This window comes from Falco peregrinus, chromosome 9 (genome assembly GCF_023634155.1).
Source record: "Falco peregrinus isolate bFalPer1 chromosome 9, bFalPer1.pri, whole genome shotgun sequence".
NCBI classification, from domain to species: Eukaryota; Metazoa; Chordata; class Aves; order Falconiformes; family Falconidae; genus Falco; species Falco peregrinus.
The window spans coordinates 10863271-10881999 of NC_073729.1; the positions used below are offsets into that span (position 1 = coordinate 10863271).

The following is an 18729-nucleotide window of genomic DNA, read 5'->3' on the forward strand; positions in this document are numbered from 1 at the left end:
GTATATGTGCACATTTCCACTGAAGAATAGAAGTGGTACTTCTGACTTGGTGTGCCAAAGGACAACAAAGTGTGTCTCTGTGTCTATCCAGTTGCTGTTGAGCTGGAGTCTAAAATTAATCTCCTGTCTTTCACCTTGGGAACAACTGAAAGGCAGAGAGAGATGAGAAAATATTGAATTCCTGGATTGAGTGTAGCTTCTTTCTTCATCCCAAGAACTTATGGGGCGTGGATCATAATTGAACACACTTTTATGTTCCCAGACTAATTTAATGGTTGTGTACCTTGGGCAGGAGAGCAAGGGATTTAGAGTTGGACAATACAGTGTAATGCACTGAGCTACAACAGGATTTGTCTATTATTAACTGTGCAAAGAGATGCTGTTTAGTTGCATCCCCCACCCACATGTTACTACCAACTGGTAGATTCCTTGACTGTGAGCATGTAAAAGCTGAGAGCTAACTTTTTTTTTTTTTTACATTCTTCAAATCAATGTGTAGATTCTGCTTTCGGTTGTTGAAGTGGATGAGATTTTTCTGACTAGGTCATTGTGGAATGTTTTTTTGTTAAAGATAGTGCTGGTATTCTTGCTCTCTCCCTCCTTTCTCTTAAAACCTCAGTTGTTTCTGTAAGCTTACGGTACTGCATGAAAACCAATGGAGGCGTTCTGCAAATTCTCAGCTGTTAAACTGCATATGGTTTTTCCAGAATGGGATATAGGTGCCTGGATTCACAGGCTGCCGATTTAATAGTGGGGGGTGGGAGGGGTTGCAAGAGGCCTCTATGTCACGTCCCCCTCTCCCTTTCCTCCCCTACTATTTTTTAAGTCATATGTTTGTACATTATATACTGGAGATCATACTGAAAACCTGTGCCTGGCACAAAAGTTTTTCTGCTTTTAGAGAGGTTACTTGTGCTGCCATTTAGCTCAGCACTAAGTGCTCTTATTCAGCATAAAAACATTTTCTGGAGATTTTCAAGGCACTGCTGTTCTTAAATGCACTGATAGAAAGTGGCATCTCTTACAGTCAGATCGACCTTTGAGTGAATCAAGCTTATGAGACTTACCAAATGCTGCGTATGTTTATATTATTACAAGTGAAACTTTCTGATATCTTTTAATTGTACTGGGAAAAAAAACACATGAAGGTTCTGCTCTATTTCAGTCTGAAGATAAATAATGCAGTGAGTAGTGTCCTTGATTATAGTGTGGCACAAGATTTATACAGAAACAAGTAATTATCTTTTAGGAAAAAGTACAGTACTTTTTAACAATGCCGTAGGAATGTAGTATTTACTCAGCAGCTGAAGTAGACAACTTTTATAAAATATGCATGGGCTTATTAATGTTTTATTCTGAAGTACAAAAATTTCCATGCTTTACTTAATATTTATAATTTTAAACTGAAATAATCCTAAGTTTGTCACTAGGCAACTATTACTGGCCTGTAAACTGGCATTAGCCCTCTTCAATGGGAATTCTGTAAGTGGTATTCTAAAAATGCTCTTGCAGAAGTTCAGTTCAAACCAGCGTAAATTATGATAATTTACATCATAAGTGTGAAATTTTCATTGTTGCCTTTATTGTAATCAGTAATTAATATCATTCATATCCACAGTATTTGTAGGAAGAATAGGTGAATGTAGCTCACATAAAATTCTGAAGAAAAGTACTTATGGTGACTGTTGCTTGTAGGAGTTTGTCTTAATGAGCAGTCTCTTCAGTGCTGCTGGTTACTGTGTAGCTGGAGTTTGGTGCAAGAAATTTGATGTATGTAACCCTACATGGTCCTGTTGCTGACAAGGTGATGAGTGCAGGCGTGCCCATGTGGGTCAAGCCGCTGTCTGGGTGTGTGCAGCATGATTGTGGTGCCCAGCTTTGCCCTCCTTGGCTGCGGGACTCGAGGGCACAGCACTGGGCTGCGGTGAGGGACAGGGACGGGGAGCAGCCTGGTCGGAGTCCTTGTCACAACTCCCTTTCTCAGTGTGTGCATTCCCTCTTCCTAGGGGATTTGTGCTCAAGATCTTAAACATCTGTAAGGTTTTTGGATGGAATATATCCAAAGATAAGTTATTTTCATAAAGGATAAAGGCGGAAACTTAGCATTTTAAAACCATGTGCTTTAATCTGCTGCATGAATGCAAAACTGTTGTTTTCTCCATCCTCATTTATTCTTTCTGTACTTCTGCTTGCTCCTGTCTTGTAACACAGGTGCTGTTCTTGGGGAGTGTATTAAATTTAATGAAGCTTCTCATTTGACAGGAACTATTTACATACATCTGCAGGCAGAAAATCAGCCCTTTATACTATGAGGTTTTGACTAAGAAAATTGCCTTCTCTCATTATGGCTATCTTGCACTGATGTGGTATACTGTCAGTAAGTAAAACATCCAATGTGGTACTGTAATATCCAGTGGGATACTGATTTTCAGGCAGATCACAGAAGTCTAGTCATGATCTTATTCTTGGATAAGCTGCCCTGTAATCTATACAAGTCCTTCTCCCTTCATTTCCAGCCTGAACAAGAAATGCAAAAGCTCCTTGACAGTCCTCTTCAGCAACTGTTACTTTGAATAATTTGCGGAAGATGCTTTGAAAAGTCAAGTTACCCTTTACCTTTTTAGGAGATGATTTGGCATCATTAAAAGGCAGTTGAGCTGTGAATGGCCATGTGGATGTCAAGAGCTCTTGGCATTTGTCCAGCCCTGTTTGTTACATTTCAGGATGTTGAAGACTTCCCTACCTACTGTCAGTTGTTGTGATCGGTGTTAAATTGCAAGGAATTAATTTCAGAAGCAGGCCCTGATGAGCCAGGTAGCAGGAGGTGAAAACAGAAAGCCATTCAAGGTTTGTTCTAGGCTGACTGACTACAAGAAGGTTTTTCCTGTGACTTTGCAAGTAGAGAGCTGGGGAGGAAGGGCAGGAACAAGACAGTGGTATGCTTGCTTCGCTTACTTAATAAAGGTAGGAACACAAACACAGTAAGAATGGCCTTTGCAAGGGTTTTGTGCTGGTTTTGACCCCAAAAGTTTCAAAAAAGCTGACAGTGTCAAAAGTAAGCTCTACACCAGCAGGAAGTGTCCTTATTAAATCAAAGAACAAATAGCTCTGAGACGTAGATAAGGGTGTTTATGGACAGTAAGCGTGTATGATGACAAATATACAACCATTTTCAGTGTCTCTGGGCAATTAGGAAGATATTTTGTCAGTGGTGGTAGGAGGAGGGGAAAGGGAATAATCCTCCTTAGAATGGTAACATACTGTGTTGCAGAGCACCAGGAGGAACTAACAGCATTTTCTGTGTGGGTTTTATTACTTGGCAGGATCTACTATGACTAATCTCAAAAGACTGCTTTTTTTTAAAAAAAGTTGCCTGTATTTATATACATTACAGTTTGTTAGCCAAAAAAAACAACCTCACCTTATCAAACCATGTATGGTCTTTATTTGTAAAATATTTCTGCTTGCTAAACGTTGCTGGAAAACTGTGTAGCTGTGAAGGCAGTCACTTAGTTGTCAGAGCTCAGAGCTCCCATGTTAATCACAACAACCATGTGTAAGGAAAGAGCTGACCCAGACTCCACCAGTGATCCTCTTCAGTCAGGATAACATCTGCACTCCATTTTCTTCTTTTATATAATTACATCTGTTGAGGTTTTCTTAATACTTAGCATGCAGAGAGGAGAGTTCTTCTCAAATTATGAATTAAATATGTTCTTTTAAGAGGAATAAAGCCAAGTGGCTAATGCAACAGCCTAACTTTAACTTATTTAAGATCTCTGGTGAACAGAACACTTGCCTAAAGCAAAAGCACCTCACAGGAACTTTTCTTTCAGTGGGATTTCTTGGAATTATTTATTAAATTAAAAATTTTTTTTTGCACTTTTACAGTTGGGTCGGACAAAAAAGTCATGGGCAAAAGTCAGCACCAGATAATTTTTGCTTAAGTTGTTAAATTTGAAAACAAATGACGAACAAACCAGAATAAATGACTCTATTTTATGAAATTGAAATGTAATGGGAACCAGACTCGTATCCAACGAGCCTCCAGATAGAGTCCGTTCTTGCTTTGAAACTGTAATCACTGTCTGGCTATGTGTGCGGGACGCACAGGAGCATGTCTGGTGTGTGAGATAATGGGTTTGGATTTGCAACGCGGCGCAGCTCAGCCTGGCAGCTCTCCCCTCGGCTCAGGCCACCTCGTTTCTCCCTGCCCCAGCCCGGTGCTTGAACCGATGGCATAGAGTTTGTGAATCTGTGTGGGGTTTTGGGGTCTCGGGGCCATGGGGAGTGCCTGGGGGAGGTGCAGAACAGCAATGTTGTCCAGCTATAAGACTGTTTCTAATTAGTTTTTAGTAAGCAGTCAGGAAAACATAAGCATTAGATATGTTTAGGTTTTAATGAGTTTGCTTCCTGGAAATCCTTTGCTCATTAGTCTGTGAAAACTTACAGCTGTCAACTAAAATTTGGGGGAGAATTCTCTGTAATAATTTCTGAAGCCATTCCCCTGAGGATACCCAAATTTAAATGTGATTGACCTGAAGGCGAGAATGTTGATCACTGGGTGACATGGAATAGGAAAGCTAAGTTCCCTGGCTCTGGTGAAGCCCGACAGGCCTGTTGACTGCTCTTGACATGCCCAGCTTTACAGCAGTAGGTAAACTAGGCTACTATATTCAGGAAAAGCCCTTGCCTGAGAGAGAGAATAGCTAATACTGTAAAGCTACTGGCTTGTCATAGATTTGTCTAACACTGTGCACCGATTTCCCCTTTAAAACAAAAAAAAGCCTACACCAAGACCACTTACTTCCTTTCCCCTCCCTTTTATGTAGCTGTAATCCTGCTTACTGCGAGTGCTTTTGAAACACAAAGTGTGAATTAGGTACAAGGAGATGCTCAAAAGTGTTTGGCTTTTTGCTGTTTCTTCTATTACAGCTTTTTGTCAGATGCTTTTATGTCTGCACGAAGCAGATGGTCCTCTTGTATAAATTGACTGAACACCACATGTGAAAAAATCTGAATGTTTATTGATTTAAGTAGATGAACACACTCTCAGTAGAGTAAGTCTGTCTGACTATCAGGTCGTACTAATAGAGTAAGTTGGAAACCGTGTGGAAGTCAAAACAAAACTCCATGTAAGACTCCTTCTTTTCTCTGCTAGTGTTTAATTATTGGAGGTGGCCCATGTGGCTTGCGGACTGCCATAGAACTTGCTTTCTTGGGAGCCAAAGTCGTTGTCGTGGAGAAGCGGGACACTTTTTCAAGAAACAATGTATTGCATCTCTGGCCTTTTACAATTCACGACCTCCGGGGACTGGGAGCAAAGAAATTTTATGGAAAATTCTGTGCAGGATCTATTGATCACATCAGTAAGTATCTCGAGGCATGGGCACTGTTCAGATAAGAGGTGTGCTGAGGTCAGAAGATTAGTGGAGACTTTATTTGGCATGCACAAGTGCATGCACACACACACACACAGATGAAGAAAAATGCTCTCATTTATCCAAAATGACAATTGAACAAATGACAGTCTTATGGAGCAGCTTTTCTCTTGGTCTGGTTTTGTTAAACAGTAAGTTTTTATTACAGAGTATGAAGGATATTGATATTGATTCTGGTATGTTGAAGGTAGACGCAACCCTTAATCTAATGAGAAAATATACAAAAATGGGCTATTTTACAGGGCAATACGCTCTAAAATTTTCCATCCTAATATGGTCAATATATTGGTAGCAGATCCTTTAAATATCATTAAGAAGGAAAACTCTAAAAAAATATTCTAAGAAACCCACTAAAATTAGTTTCATTACCTATGAGACTGTGCTGCAAGAGGAAAATGAGATGGAAGAGAACAACATCCTGTGGTGGCTGCTACATTTGCATTTGTCACACTATGAGAAATAATGCTGCATGCTTATGTTGACAACGAATATCAGTTCGGTGGCATGCCAGTAGCAGCTGTGATTACTTGCATATTAAATGCAACTTTGTTTCTTGTTGTCTACAGGTATTCGACAGCTTCAACTTATCCTCTTCAAAGTTGCACTTATACTAGGAGTTGAAATCCATGTGAATCTAGAATTCATGAAAGTCCTGGAACCTCCTGAAGACCAAGAAAACCAAAGTATTGTTTATCATAAAGTAGTTCTGTTCACAGTAACTTCTTTTCATGACAGACATTATATGAAATCATTCAGGGTAGTTGAATTTTGGTGAAAGAAATGGGAGGTTTTGCCCTTCTTACTCAGCTAGGTTTGCTACATGCAGTCGTAAGGATGATAAGTATTATTGTGACAGAGCACTGATAATTCTTAAAATACGACCCAGTCTGAGATGTTGAGGTTTTGCGCTATGCCTTCTGGCATGCGTTTGAGGCTTTGTAGGGAGTCTGGTGTGGCTTTTTGGTATCTTCTTGCAAAAACAATTTTTGATTGATAATATAAATATTGAGGATGGATTAAGCTTTCTGGGCCTCATTTTGCATTCACATTTGATATAACTCCCACTGGCACACAGAATCTTATCAGCCATCTGCTGATTTTTAAACATCATGCAGGATTTTTAAACAAAATAGAGAAAGATTTGTCATTCTTTTTTTCTGTTTCTTTTTCTAAGATTAGCACTTAGGGTGTAGCAGCAGATAGAGTATTTTAAAATTTTACTGTGACTAAAATGCTGGGCTATCTCTTGAAAGGGTCATATAGTGTCAGTAGGATAAATATAGTTTTAAGTAGTTTAAGCATATCTAATTTTTATATGGACAATAAAAACATTTTCACATAACCATCTTTGTGTTAATGCAAAGATCTCATTTAGCATTGTGTTAACGCAAAGATCTAATTGAGCTTTGTGAGTATGCTTCCATTTAATTTCTGTTTAGAAGACAATTAAAAGTATTGACGATGAAATGCTATGTTTCTTCTTTTAATACGTAGCCCTTCCTTGCTGTAACTGCATATATGTACTGTCCTGATAAAGTAACTGTGGGGCTATTTCTATGAGAATGAAGTGCTTAAGTGTATTCTTGTGATATGGGTCTGAGTGGAAGCTTAGTGCATTAGGTGATCCAAATGAAGCCTTCCATTTCTTTTATTGTCAGTTTACAAGCCTGACACCCTGTAATACAGCCTGAATGTAGCTTGGACTGCAGCAGAACTTCCCTCCATCAGACCAAAGCAGAATTCAGCTCTTTGAATGAGAAACGGACCATTTATCTTATTGCCCTTTCTTCAGACTCTGAAATCACATCTCCATTGTATGACTGAAGAATGAATAAATATTCTTCTTTGCGTTCTTAGAGATTGGTTGGAGGGCTGAATTTCTCCCCATGGATCACCCTTTGTCAGAGTATGAGTTTGATGTTATTATTGGTGCAGATGGCCGCAGGAACACGTTAGAAGGTAGGTGAATACCTGCTTTTATCCTTATTAATGGTCTTTAGAGTATATTGGAAGGCCTGAAAGTCAAAGGAGAACACAAAGCAATCTACCGAAGTCTGTGTGGGAACTATTTATTCTGTTATCTTCTGCTTTTGTTGTGAATTTGTAGCTCAAAATAAAGACATTTAATATAATTACTGATATACTGCAGATACACTGTGTATCTGCGTTACCTATAAAATGCATCATGATGCCGTTGGGCTTGCTTCAAGGTTAAGTAATGCTATGACGATTTAACTTTAAGGAGGCTGACAAGATACGTGTCAGGAATTGCATAGTCTTTGCTATTGTGCCATAAATGTGCACTATTGTGTTTGAAATAATGACTAAAATGTGACTGCCAGGTATTTAATGAAGGCATCAGAGGTATCGCTCCTTTATAGAGGTGACTTAACTTTAGAACCAGTTACTTTTGGATACCAAAAGATAGTAAGTAACTCCAAGGTGTGGGGGAAGAGGACAGGAATGCTTCATGAACTTGAGTCACTGTGGAGAATTCAGACCACCTGAGCTCGCTCTTAGCAAGACACTAGCTAAGCTGCTCCTGTACCACGTGAACAAACGTGTTAATTATATATTCCCCTTGTAGCTTTAATTATATCTGTGTTAGTTTCAGTTCACTAAGTACACCGTTTCCTTTTTTATTATTTGCTTCATAGTTTGTCTGTTTATTCTTGTATCTGCCAGCCACAATATGCTTAAAGTTAATTCCTTATAATGTTCTATTAGAAAATTCCTCACGCTATTTTCCACCTATCTCCCATAAAAGACTTTAAATAATCAGGTATCAGCAAAGCAAAATTATTCTTAACTCAGCTGCAGACTCTACTGGGAAGTTAATGGTTATTGTCGTACCAGGATCTAAGGGAATATTTGGTGCACTGAAGATTGTTTACATACAGAAGCTGGTGTTGTTGTATTAGATCTATCCCAATGAAGTAACAAGAGCATATCAAGAAGCACAGAGACAAAAATTCATAGGTGATTTATTTCTTAGAAAATACAGGTATTCTATGAAAGGTCATCTGTAATTGGCTAAAAATACTCTAAAGACCCTCTGTCCTACTTCAGAATTTACTTAAAGAGAAGGCAAAGAGGGAAAAAAAAAAGTGTGATTGCAAGATTGTGGCTTAGCGGGCTTTTTTTTGTGTAAAGAGGAAGCTAGGGTGGAGCGAGAGAGCAAGTAACTTTGCGGTCAGTCTCACTTTGGAAGTAGAAACAGTTAAGCCCTTGAATATTTTTCAACCTCTAATGTCTTTGAAGAACCTGATTAGCTGGTAGTGTCTGCACCTAAGCACTGTTATAGGGGTTTCTATTTTTCAGATCTTTCTCTGCTGCTTTTGTCTGCTGATCTCTTGCATATTTTTTTGTTTACCACCTATAGAACAAAATTCTTACTTGCTATTTAGCCTGTTAAAAATGTTTTCCTCCATTAAATTTGATCTGCTTTATTTCCAATCTGATTTTCTTCAGTCATCATTTGTCCTTAACTTCTTTCCATGCTCAACAGCCTTCCATAGTTCCCCTCCAGACTTTTTTTTTTTTTTTTTTTTTAATGAGACTTCATCTTGAATGCAGTACAGCTCCAGTTTTGCAGCTGGAACTGGGGAGAAATGACTCTTTGCATTGGAGGAATGATGGAATCTGCTGATGGTTTGTTGTTTGAAATGTAATACTGAGCTGCCTTGAGCTGACCCTCCCTGAAAGTCCATCATGAAGTTTCCGGTGTTCTTAATGTTTTACTTTGCTTGACAGGTTTCAGGAGGAAGGAGTTTCGTGGAAAGCTGGCTATAGCTATCACTGCCAATTTTATAAACAGAAATACAACTGCAGAAGCTAAGGTAGAAGAAATTAGTGGTGTTGCTTTCATCTTCAATCAGAAGTTCTTCCAGGATCTTAAAGAAGAAACGGGTGGGTGCATCCTCATTTTTTTTTCCACAACCAAATATAAGAGGTAGTAGAGGAACTCTTTATGTGCTAGACCACCTTCCTATTCCTATTAACATTGATTTAAACATACTGTATAAAAACCCCAAGTGATTAAATGCTGTTGATGTCAAGAGTCTTGCAGATGGAGGTGTCCATTTATGGTACAGTGGGATTATTATTTTTTTTTTTAGCTTGGACACTGCCACATCATGACTTGTTATAATGTTTAATTTTTTCCTAACTGTAAAAATGTCTGCTATGTTGAACTAATTTAGAAGTGTTCTCAGTGCCCAGAGATTTCCCTTAAGACAGGGTTTGTTTTGTTTGTATCCATTCACATACTGAACAGCTTACGCTCTGTGAAAAAGGCTCTGCCCTTCTGGGAGGACTTTATTCTTGCTTTTTGATATGTAGATCTGATAAACTGAAAAGAACTAGACAGGAAATCTGCCTCAAATACTTAAAATATAAACTGTGAAATACATTTTTATGGAAAGAGGTTTCAGAATAGTTGCATCCACTGTCAGTACAAGCAATTCCGTTCTTGATTTACAGCTGAGTTTCTTTTATTTTTTTAACTTATTTTTATTATTATAATATCAACCACAACTCCTGGTTAGAGTCAATGCCAGAGCCCTAGCAACCTAAAAAGCACTTTGTTCCCTTGGTTCCCCTTTTCTACCTTGGAAGATTAAGGCTGTCCTTAACTAGCTGTTCCTTAAAAGGGTGCTAAATAATTTTAAATTATGCTGAGGCAAACTCTGGTGGGGTAATGCCAGTCTCTTCTTTTGTTTGGTTTTATAGCATATTGTCCACTAATGCTTCATCCCAGCTGGGAAAGTGAATTTGTACCAAGAAGAAAATGCACCTGTGGGGATCAATCACATGTTGTTAGTAAATGATACAGGCAATGGGCTGTACTTAGTAACAAATGTATTATCTCTTTTCAGGAATTGACCTGGAGAATATTGTTTACTATAAAGATAGCACTCATTATTTTGTGATGACAGCAAAAAAGCAGAGTCTTCTGGACAAAGGAGTGATTATTAATGTATGTAAAAATGCTGGCTAAACCCCTATTTTATTTACTTGGCACAGAATAAGTGTGAACATCTGCATAAATGTTGTTGCATGTTATAGAGGGTGTTTATAGACTTACTAGACCACTTCATTAAGGCTCAGATCACTTAGATCTTATTCTGAGGTTTTTTTTGTTGTTTTGTTTTTTTCTCCAGTCAGCACAAAGTTTCTGCAGAGAACTGAAAACAATACTTCCTAAATTTGTGGTTATGAAACTGGCTGAAATGGGATCTTGACTCACCTTAGCAGTACATGGTGTGGTCATTACACCAGAAAATAAAAACCTCATTTATCTAAAGTTGAACTTAGCACAGCTATGTCCAGTTTTATCAGGCAAATAAGGAAGCATTAAAACCTACCTTAGGCTAAATTGCAAATTCTCTAAAGTGGGTGAAACATGGTAGAAGGTGGCTATAAACATGGTGGCCTGAACTTTAAAGGTACTTGGGACTTTGAGGCCTTATTTTAATTAGTATTACTTTGTTTTCTTTGATTTTTTTGGTTTTTTCCTCCTTCTGCAAGGTGTAGGGGTATTATTTTTTTATTATTTGTTTCTAGAAAGTATTTTGGCACTGTTTTAAATTTCTCTTCCTGGAAACCCAAGAAAGGTCAGGTTTTCTGTATGAAGTAAGGCAGTGCCAAAACAGTCAAGTATAATTTCCCTAAGGAAGTACTTTTGAGGAGCTATTAGATGGCTTTTTGGCTTTCTGATGGGACCACTAAGCTCAGTGCCACAGTTTGCTGCCCTTTTGGAGGATGGGCTCCCAGGGCAGAGCAGCTGGACTTGAGGAGCTGGTGTTTGTAGGTGGGGGCAGTCCCAAGAAGTGGGTGAGCAGTTTGGAGAAAAGCAGCTGCAGCTGTGGCCTGTCAGAGCTGTTTTTCTGACCTGCTCATGTCTGAGTCGAATAAAAGTTTAAAACAGCTGGGCTAACAGCATTTCTGTGGAATCATCCCTGTGATTAGGGGTCTCATCCATGCTTAAGCTGTAAATAGATACTGCCTCTTCACTGGCTTTAAGTAGGGTGACCTGTAAAGGCAGGGTTCTTCACCACACCGGCCAAAAAAAGCCCAAACCAGAACAATAGAAAAGCTTCTATGACCCCAGTTTGAATGTGTTGTTATTGAGATGTTGAGTTAAACCTTCAGGCTGAGACCTGCAAGTTATATCATCAGTATGTTGGTATTTGTGCTCTCGTGTGGTTTCAGATGTGGGGTCCACACATACAAAAAACCATTACAGTGATGTTGATAACATCTTTTGATGGGAGGGAAGTAATGTTATGCAAATAACACATAACTGAGGAACTGGGAGGCACTATAATACTCTATTGTAAATAAAGCTGCTTATTTAGTGTTGGCATAGAGGGTTCCTGTTTTGGGATGGTACAGTAATCTACATTTGTGTATTAACTTTCTGGAGGAGGTGACAAGTCTCATGTGGTTCATTATGCTGTGAGATATGTGGTTGCCACTCATGCTATGGAACTGCAACCTTCCAATCCAGAGAGGATAGTTGGCATATATAATCCTACATGCTTCTCTCCTTGCAGGACTATATTGATACTGAGTTTCTCCTCTGTGGGGAAAACGTGAACCAGAGCAATTTGCTGTCCTACGCCAGAGAAGCTGCTGACTTTGCCACCAATTACCAGCTGCCTTCCTTGGATTTTGCAATTAACCACTATGGGCAACCAGACGTAGCAATGTTTGATTTCACTTCCATGTATGCATCTGAAAATGCTGCACTAGTGAGAGAGAGGCACAGACATCAGCTCCTGGTGGCACTTGTTGGAGATAGTTTGCTTGAGGTATATCTTGGAATGTCTTTCAAGGAGTCTGTCTTTATTTTTTTCTTAATCCAGACGTTCAGTCTACCCACCAAAACAAACCATCCTCTCTTAAATGTCCTGAAACAATGGTACCCTCTTTAGAATATTTTTTTTTCCCTCTCTCTCCTTTTTTTTGGTGTGTGCCATAGTTCATGTCATAACTAGCGCTTGGCTGGCAGTCTCTGGCTGAGATCCTGTTTTGCTTGATGCAAGTTGTATTTCTGTCTGAAAACTGAGCTGTGTCCTCAGCTTGGGTGCATGGCATAATTTTTCCATTATAGAGAAAAACTTGGTCCACATTTTTATTGCAGTCTCTTTGCCTTAATATTTTCTCTTTCTGAAGTGAAAAATGTATGTGGCAACAAATTTGGTAGGGTTGTTTTTTTTTTTTTTTCTAACCTCACGCTGACAGCCTGAAGTGTTTGAAAAGATCAATCCAAAGCAAAATTAGGAGATGAGAGAAAGGCATCTTTTGTCCCTTTTTTTGCTTGACAAATTCTTGAGTATTGAGTCTTTTTTTTTTTTTTTCTCAGATTTTAACTTTTGAGGTTAAGAAATTTACTTTCAAATGTAGAAGTTAAAAAGAGAAAAAGTGAAACCAGTCTTTTTCATTACCTAAGAGCTGGAGGACAGAAACGTCTGAAAACTGCTAGAGTTGACTGTGTTTTTTAACTCTTTCTGGGCTACTTTGCTAAGTCAGTATGGAACTCTGGACTCCAAATTCACATTGCAAGTTACTTTTGTAATAAGACCTTAAGAAATACAAGGAATTACAATGTAAATGCTTCTTTACAGCCCTTCTGGCCAATGGGTACTGGCTGTGCAAGAGGCTTCTTAGCTGCTTTTGATACTGCATGGATGGTGCGGAGCTGGGCTCAAGGAAAACCCCCGTTAGAAATTCTTGCTGAACGGTGAGTGCTGCTTTTGTCTTCTCCATAGTTTCTAGTTGCTTTAAAGCCAAATCCTGAAACAAGTCTAAATAAATACTTTAGCACCAACAGCTTTCATAGTTGATATCTGATTTTTAACACTGCATTTTAGCTTAGTAAATGATGATGCCCTCATCATTGAGACTGATAAATGTGTAGCAAAGGAGAATTGCTATAATGCTGCATCATAAGCTTCTGTATGTAACTCTCTTTGACCAGAGCAAAAAATCTGTTGTTAAATACACCAGCAATCCTGGTGTCACCATGGTCTTATGGTTGAAGTTGCTGACTTTGGTCCTGATGGCAATTACCCCTGCTCTGCTACAGCTGCCCAGACTGTTTCGGGGCAGATATATAATAGAAATAGTCATGGCTGTGGTAATGCAAGTAGAAGGATTACTCAGTACAGTGCTTTCAGAAGTTTTAAGATAGAAGCCTGTGGTATGACTCAAACACAGCATATTCCCAAATGGAAAATTGAACAGCATAATAAAAAAGGCTGTGGTGGTTATAGGAATTGCAGAATGACAGGATTTAGTGCTGTTATGTGGTAAAGAAGTTACTCTTTGGGTGGATGTTAAAGCAAAACCAGATGACAATGATGTAACCTCCTTTTTTTTTTTTTTTTTTTTTTCTTTCTTCTTCCCCCCTTCTTTTTCTTGCTCACTTCCTGCCTCAGGAAAATATGGACATAACTTCTAAGAGTCAGTCTTTTTGTTGTCCTTTTTCTGTCTGGCATCCTTCTTTTGCTGAGTGGTGATAAGAAATGGCTGCATTATGCATTTACTGCATAACACTTGTCCTGGCAGAATCAAAATAAGGTGGAGGCAGCTGCAAAATCCTCCAAACTCTTTTTATAATAAATATTTACTTTAATCAATCTCTCTTGTATCTTTTTTTTTTCTCTATAAGAGAGAGCATTTATCGACTCTTGCCTCAGACTACCCCTGAAAATATTAACAAGAATTTTGACCAGTATACAATTGACCCAGGAACAAGATATCCAAACTTGAACTCAAGCTGTGTTCGACCTCACCAGGTTAGTACTTATAAGGCTTGCTTGTGAAATCACAGTTCTTTCTTCTTTTTTGTCCAGGAGAAATAGGGCTGCAAGTAGTGCATAAGCAAAATCTGCAGGACACTCCTTAATTTAGAACCAGCTGTTGGTAAAGTTAACCTAAAAATAGAACTTTTTTTTTTTTTTAAATCTCCAAGCAATTCTAACATTATGCTGCTAATTGCTCTTACTTGTAGGTGAGACAGTTGTACGTTACCAATGAGTTACAACAATGTCCTCTTGAAAGAGTAAGCTCCATTAGAAGATCAGTGAATCTCTCAAGGCATGGTATGCGACATCTCATGTTTGCTGTGGCTTAATGTTTGGTCTTTTCTGAACATATGAAAACTGACTGAAATGCTTGCTCTCCACTGTAACTGCAGAGTCAGATATTCGACCTAACAAGCTTTTGACCTGGTGTCAGAAACAGACAGAAGGGTACCGTAACGTTAACGTCACAGACCTGACTACCTCCTGGAAAAGTGGCCTTGCGTTGTGTGCAATTATCCATCGCTTCAGACCTGACCTCATGTAAGTGGCATCTGTAGATCTTGTTGAGTGTTGGATATATTAAGCATTTACCAAAGTATAGTGTAAGACCAACTAGCACAACGCTGATACTCTACAGTCCCCTTCTATTGCTGGTTTTTACATGGAGGTGCACACCATTGCCAGGTTTGGGGGATGGAGAGGGTGGGGTTGGTTTTGCTTTGTTTTTTCTTTATGTCCTTGCATGCCATTTAAAATGAAATATATATGCTTTCAAAGAGCTAGGAAGGCTTTGAACCTTATGACTTATGATCATGTTTGTGGGAGTCATATAGCTATTTAAAACAAAAATTGCAGTGCTTGAAGAATGTGAGAGTTACATTCCCAAGTCCCTGGAGACAGGTTTTTAGTGTATGTTTAAAACCACAGCCATAATGGCACAGTCCTGAGTTACAGAAATACCTGGATGAGCCTTAAATGAGCCATCTTCTGTGTGTTGTAGTGGTTGCTGTGACAGTCATGTAGGGAAATGCTGGGCCATGGAGGTGCACAGGAGATGGTGGTTTTGCACAACTCATTGTCCAGAAGAGCGCAGTGCCCTTGCACATGGGCTTTGCAACAAGGGGTGGCTCTTGAAAATTAACTGCTTTAGGGATTGAATGTAAGCCAGCATTCCCCTTTTGATAGTGTTTCTGGGGTCTTTAACCCTACAAGACCTGATTTGTGAGGTTCCTTGGCTAGATATCAGAGGATCAGTGTGTCAGGAAACAGGCGTAAGGAAATGGCAATTGCTGGGCCTACTTAGAGTCATAGGCTCATTTAGGTTGGAAAAGATCATTAAGATCCTCAAGTCCAACGGGTAACCCAGGACAGCCAAGTCTGCCACTAAAGCATGTTGCCAAGCACCGTATCTACATGTTTTTTAAACACCTCCAGGGATGGCAATTCCACCACCTCCCTGGGCAGCCTGTTCCAGTGCTTCACCACACTTTCAGTGAGGACATTTTTCCTAATATCCAGCCTGATGCTTCCCTGGTATAGACTGAAGCTGTTTCGTCTTGTCCTGTTGCTTGTTACCTGGGAGAAGAGACCGACCCCCACCCGCCTACAGCCCCTGTCAGGGAGTTATAGGGAGCGATAAGGTCCCCCCTGAGTCTCCTCTCCAGGCTGAACACCCTCAGTTCCCTCAGCCACTCCTTGTAAGAGCTGTGCTTCAGACCCTTCACCAGCCTCACTGCCCTTCTCTGGACATGCTCCAGGACCTCTATGTCCCCTTGAAGTGAAAGGCCCAAAACTGAACACAGGATTTGAGGTGTGGCCTCACCAGTGCTGAGTACAGGGGGATGATCACTGCCCTTGTCCTGCTGGCCACGCTGTTTCATATACAAGCCAGGATGCTGTTGGCCACCTTGGCCACCTGGGCACACTGCTGGTCATGGTCAGCCAGCCATCAAGCAGCAGCCCCAGGTCCTTTACCTCTGGGCAGCTTTCCAGCTACTCTGCCCCCAGCCTGTAGCGCTGCGTGGGGCTGGTGTGACCCAAGGGCAGGATCTGGCACTTCTCCTTGTTGAACCTCACACAACTGGCCTCACCCCATCGGTCCAGCCTGTCCAGATCCCTCTGCAGAGCCTTCCTGCCCTCCAGCACATCAACACTCCCGCCCAGACTGGCATCCTCTGCAAACTTACTGAGAGTGCACTCAATCCCCTCATCCAGATCATCAATAAAGATATTAAACAGGACTGGCCCCAGTACTGAGCTCTGGGGATCACCACTTGTGACCGGCTGCCAGCTGGTTTTTACTCCATTTACTACCTCTCTTTGGGCTTGGCCAGCCAGCCAGCTTTTAACGCAGCGTAAAATACACCTGTCCCAGCCAGGCGCAGCCAGTTTCTCCAGGAGACTGCAGTGGGAGATGCTTGATGCAGTAGTGACTCATCTGTCCTCTCACCAGTCTCCAAAATGCAGTGGATGCATTCTCTTGCCTTCCTACACAGACTTAGGAGTCACATATGAATTATTGTCAGCTTCTCTTTATTGTGGATAAATGAAAGAAATGATTGAGCTCCCTTATGAGGTGTGATAAGTTGCAAAAAATAGGAGTGATACCCAGGGTGCTTGTTTGTACAGCTTTGCAGAGGAAGAGTTTGCCAGATTGAAAGAATAAGATACTTTTTTTTGCCTTGGGTTAGTTTCGAAAAAAAACCAAAAGGGAATAATGGATGGTTTTGTGGGTATGAGGGAGAGAAAGAGAGTGTAGAAAGCAAAGTAACCTTTGCTGTCTGTGGAAAGCATGTCTCTTAAGCATTGCTGTCTCTAGAAAGTTGATAGATTTATCTTCCTGAGCTAACAGACCTCCTGCTGTTTAATTAACATTGTGTTCAGATCTTGTTGGCTTTTTGTATTAAATGGGACTGCTGAAGGACTTGACCAGATGAAAGCTGGGCAGGCAAGAGAGGCAGCTGCCTGTGAGGTGCAGGCAGGGCTGGGGTGGAGGGCTGCCTGCAGCCCCCTGGCTCCAGAAATAGGGTGAGTGGGTGGGTGGGGTTCGGGGGAGAGAAATTCTTTGGGGGATCAAAACCTCACATTCCTTATGAGGAGAAGCAAACTACCCTGCCTGCAGCTTTGTAATTTATTCACATGTTTATTTTAATCATGAATTTTGGAAGCTTTTCAAGAGATCAGAGTCTTAGAATAGGTCCCATAGAAAATGGATTAGAGAATGGATAACGCAGTTCCAGATGTGTGATGTACTTCTGTGCACTGCTAAATTCAGTTATGGCGTGGACAGGAGGTCCTCACTCAAACTGTGTGTGTAACACCTTAGAAAGAAAGGTAGTGCCTGTGCATGTGTGTGTGCACACATACAACATGTTTGTTTCCTAAAATGCTAGCCTAAATTTACCCCTTCTGGCTGTGATTTATAGAACTAATTGAAGCTAAAATGTCAGTTACTAACAGGTGAAATCTGTAGTAGTACAGCTGTATTTGGAGAGCAAAAACATTTCTTAGCACTTCTGAGGAGGAATTGCATTTCTGCATAAGTAAGAGAATCCTTTTTCATGGGACTACATCAAAATCCAGTTCAGTGATATAGCTTTTAAATTACATTTCTGGCAAAGCCAGGATTTGTAATAACAGGCTTTGTATGGGACTCTTACCTTTGGCATTATGTAGGCTCTGTAGCTTTGACCCAGTGAAATGCTTGTGCCCTCATTCATGGTGCTGTTCTGCACCTCTCCAAGGGCAAGTGAGCACTGTGTGTTTCCAGGAGGAGCAGAGAGCAAACCACCGCTGATGCCAGTGTGTTGTCCCCACAGCGACTTTGATGCTCTGAACGAAGAGGACGTTGTCAAAAACAACCAGCTGGCATTTGACGTTGCTGAGCAGGAGTTTGGGATCCCCCCTGTGACCACGGGGAAGGAGGTGGGGTCGGCCGGGGAGCCCGACAAGCTCAGCATGGTCATGTACCTCTCCAAGTTTTATGAACTGTTCAGGGGCACACCTCTGCAGGCAGTAGGTAAGGTGAACCCTGGCTGCTCTTAATTTGTGCAAGTTTGGGGAGTGGAAGCACTTCATCCAGGCTGCTTACAAGCACCGCTCTTGAGCCAAGAGTCCTTTCCCAGCTGAGCCGTTCTGGCATGTGAGCATGCTTGATTCTGTCTGCAATAGTTACCTTGTGCTTAAAAAGGGAAAGGGGGAAAAACTTGATGAAAGACTAAGCTTTTGTGGGTCCTTGCTGGTTTCAGAGAACAGGAGCAGCTGGATAACTGCTGCTTGACATCATGAAGTTCATGTATCAGGTCATTAGAGTGATTCTCTGGTAAGGATGACTGCATATGGCATGTTCATTCCTGGGTGGTTCTCTTCCTTTTTTAAAAAGCCACCCTACATTGTATGTTTTCACTTTTATTTCACTTATGTAAGAAAGTTCTGGCTTAGTCAAAGTATTAAAAAGAATAGATCTGAATAAATAT

At 40.4% G+C, this 18729-nt stretch overlaps 1 protein-coding gene across 5 annotated transcripts in view; it reads left to right on the forward strand.

Annotated features, from left to right (window-relative positions):
- Positions 1-18729, forward strand: part of MICAL2 (microtubule associated monooxygenase, calponin and LIM domain containing 2) — a 133128-nt gene that overhangs the window by 39494 nt on the left and 74905 nt on the right. For all 5 annotated transcript variants that reach the window (XM_055813859.1, XM_055813855.1, XM_055813858.1 and 2 more), the window contains exons 3-13: positions 5162-5369; positions 6008-6124; positions 7299-7400; positions 9195-9350; positions 10319-10419; positions 11999-12256; positions 13073-13188; positions 14119-14245; positions 14461-14551; positions 14647-14794; positions 18073-18272. In XM_055813859.1, coding sequence (XP_055669834.1) covers positions 5162-5369; positions 6008-6124; positions 7299-7400; positions 9195-9350; positions 10319-10419; positions 11999-12256; positions 13073-13188; positions 14119-14245; positions 14461-14551; positions 14647-14794; positions 18073-18272 — 1624 coding nt within the window. The remainder of the gene's footprint in view (positions 1-5161; positions 5370-6007; positions 6125-7298; positions 7401-9194; positions 9351-10318; positions 10420-11998; positions 12257-13072; positions 13189-14118; positions 14246-14460; positions 14552-14646; positions 14795-18072; positions 18273-18729) is intronic.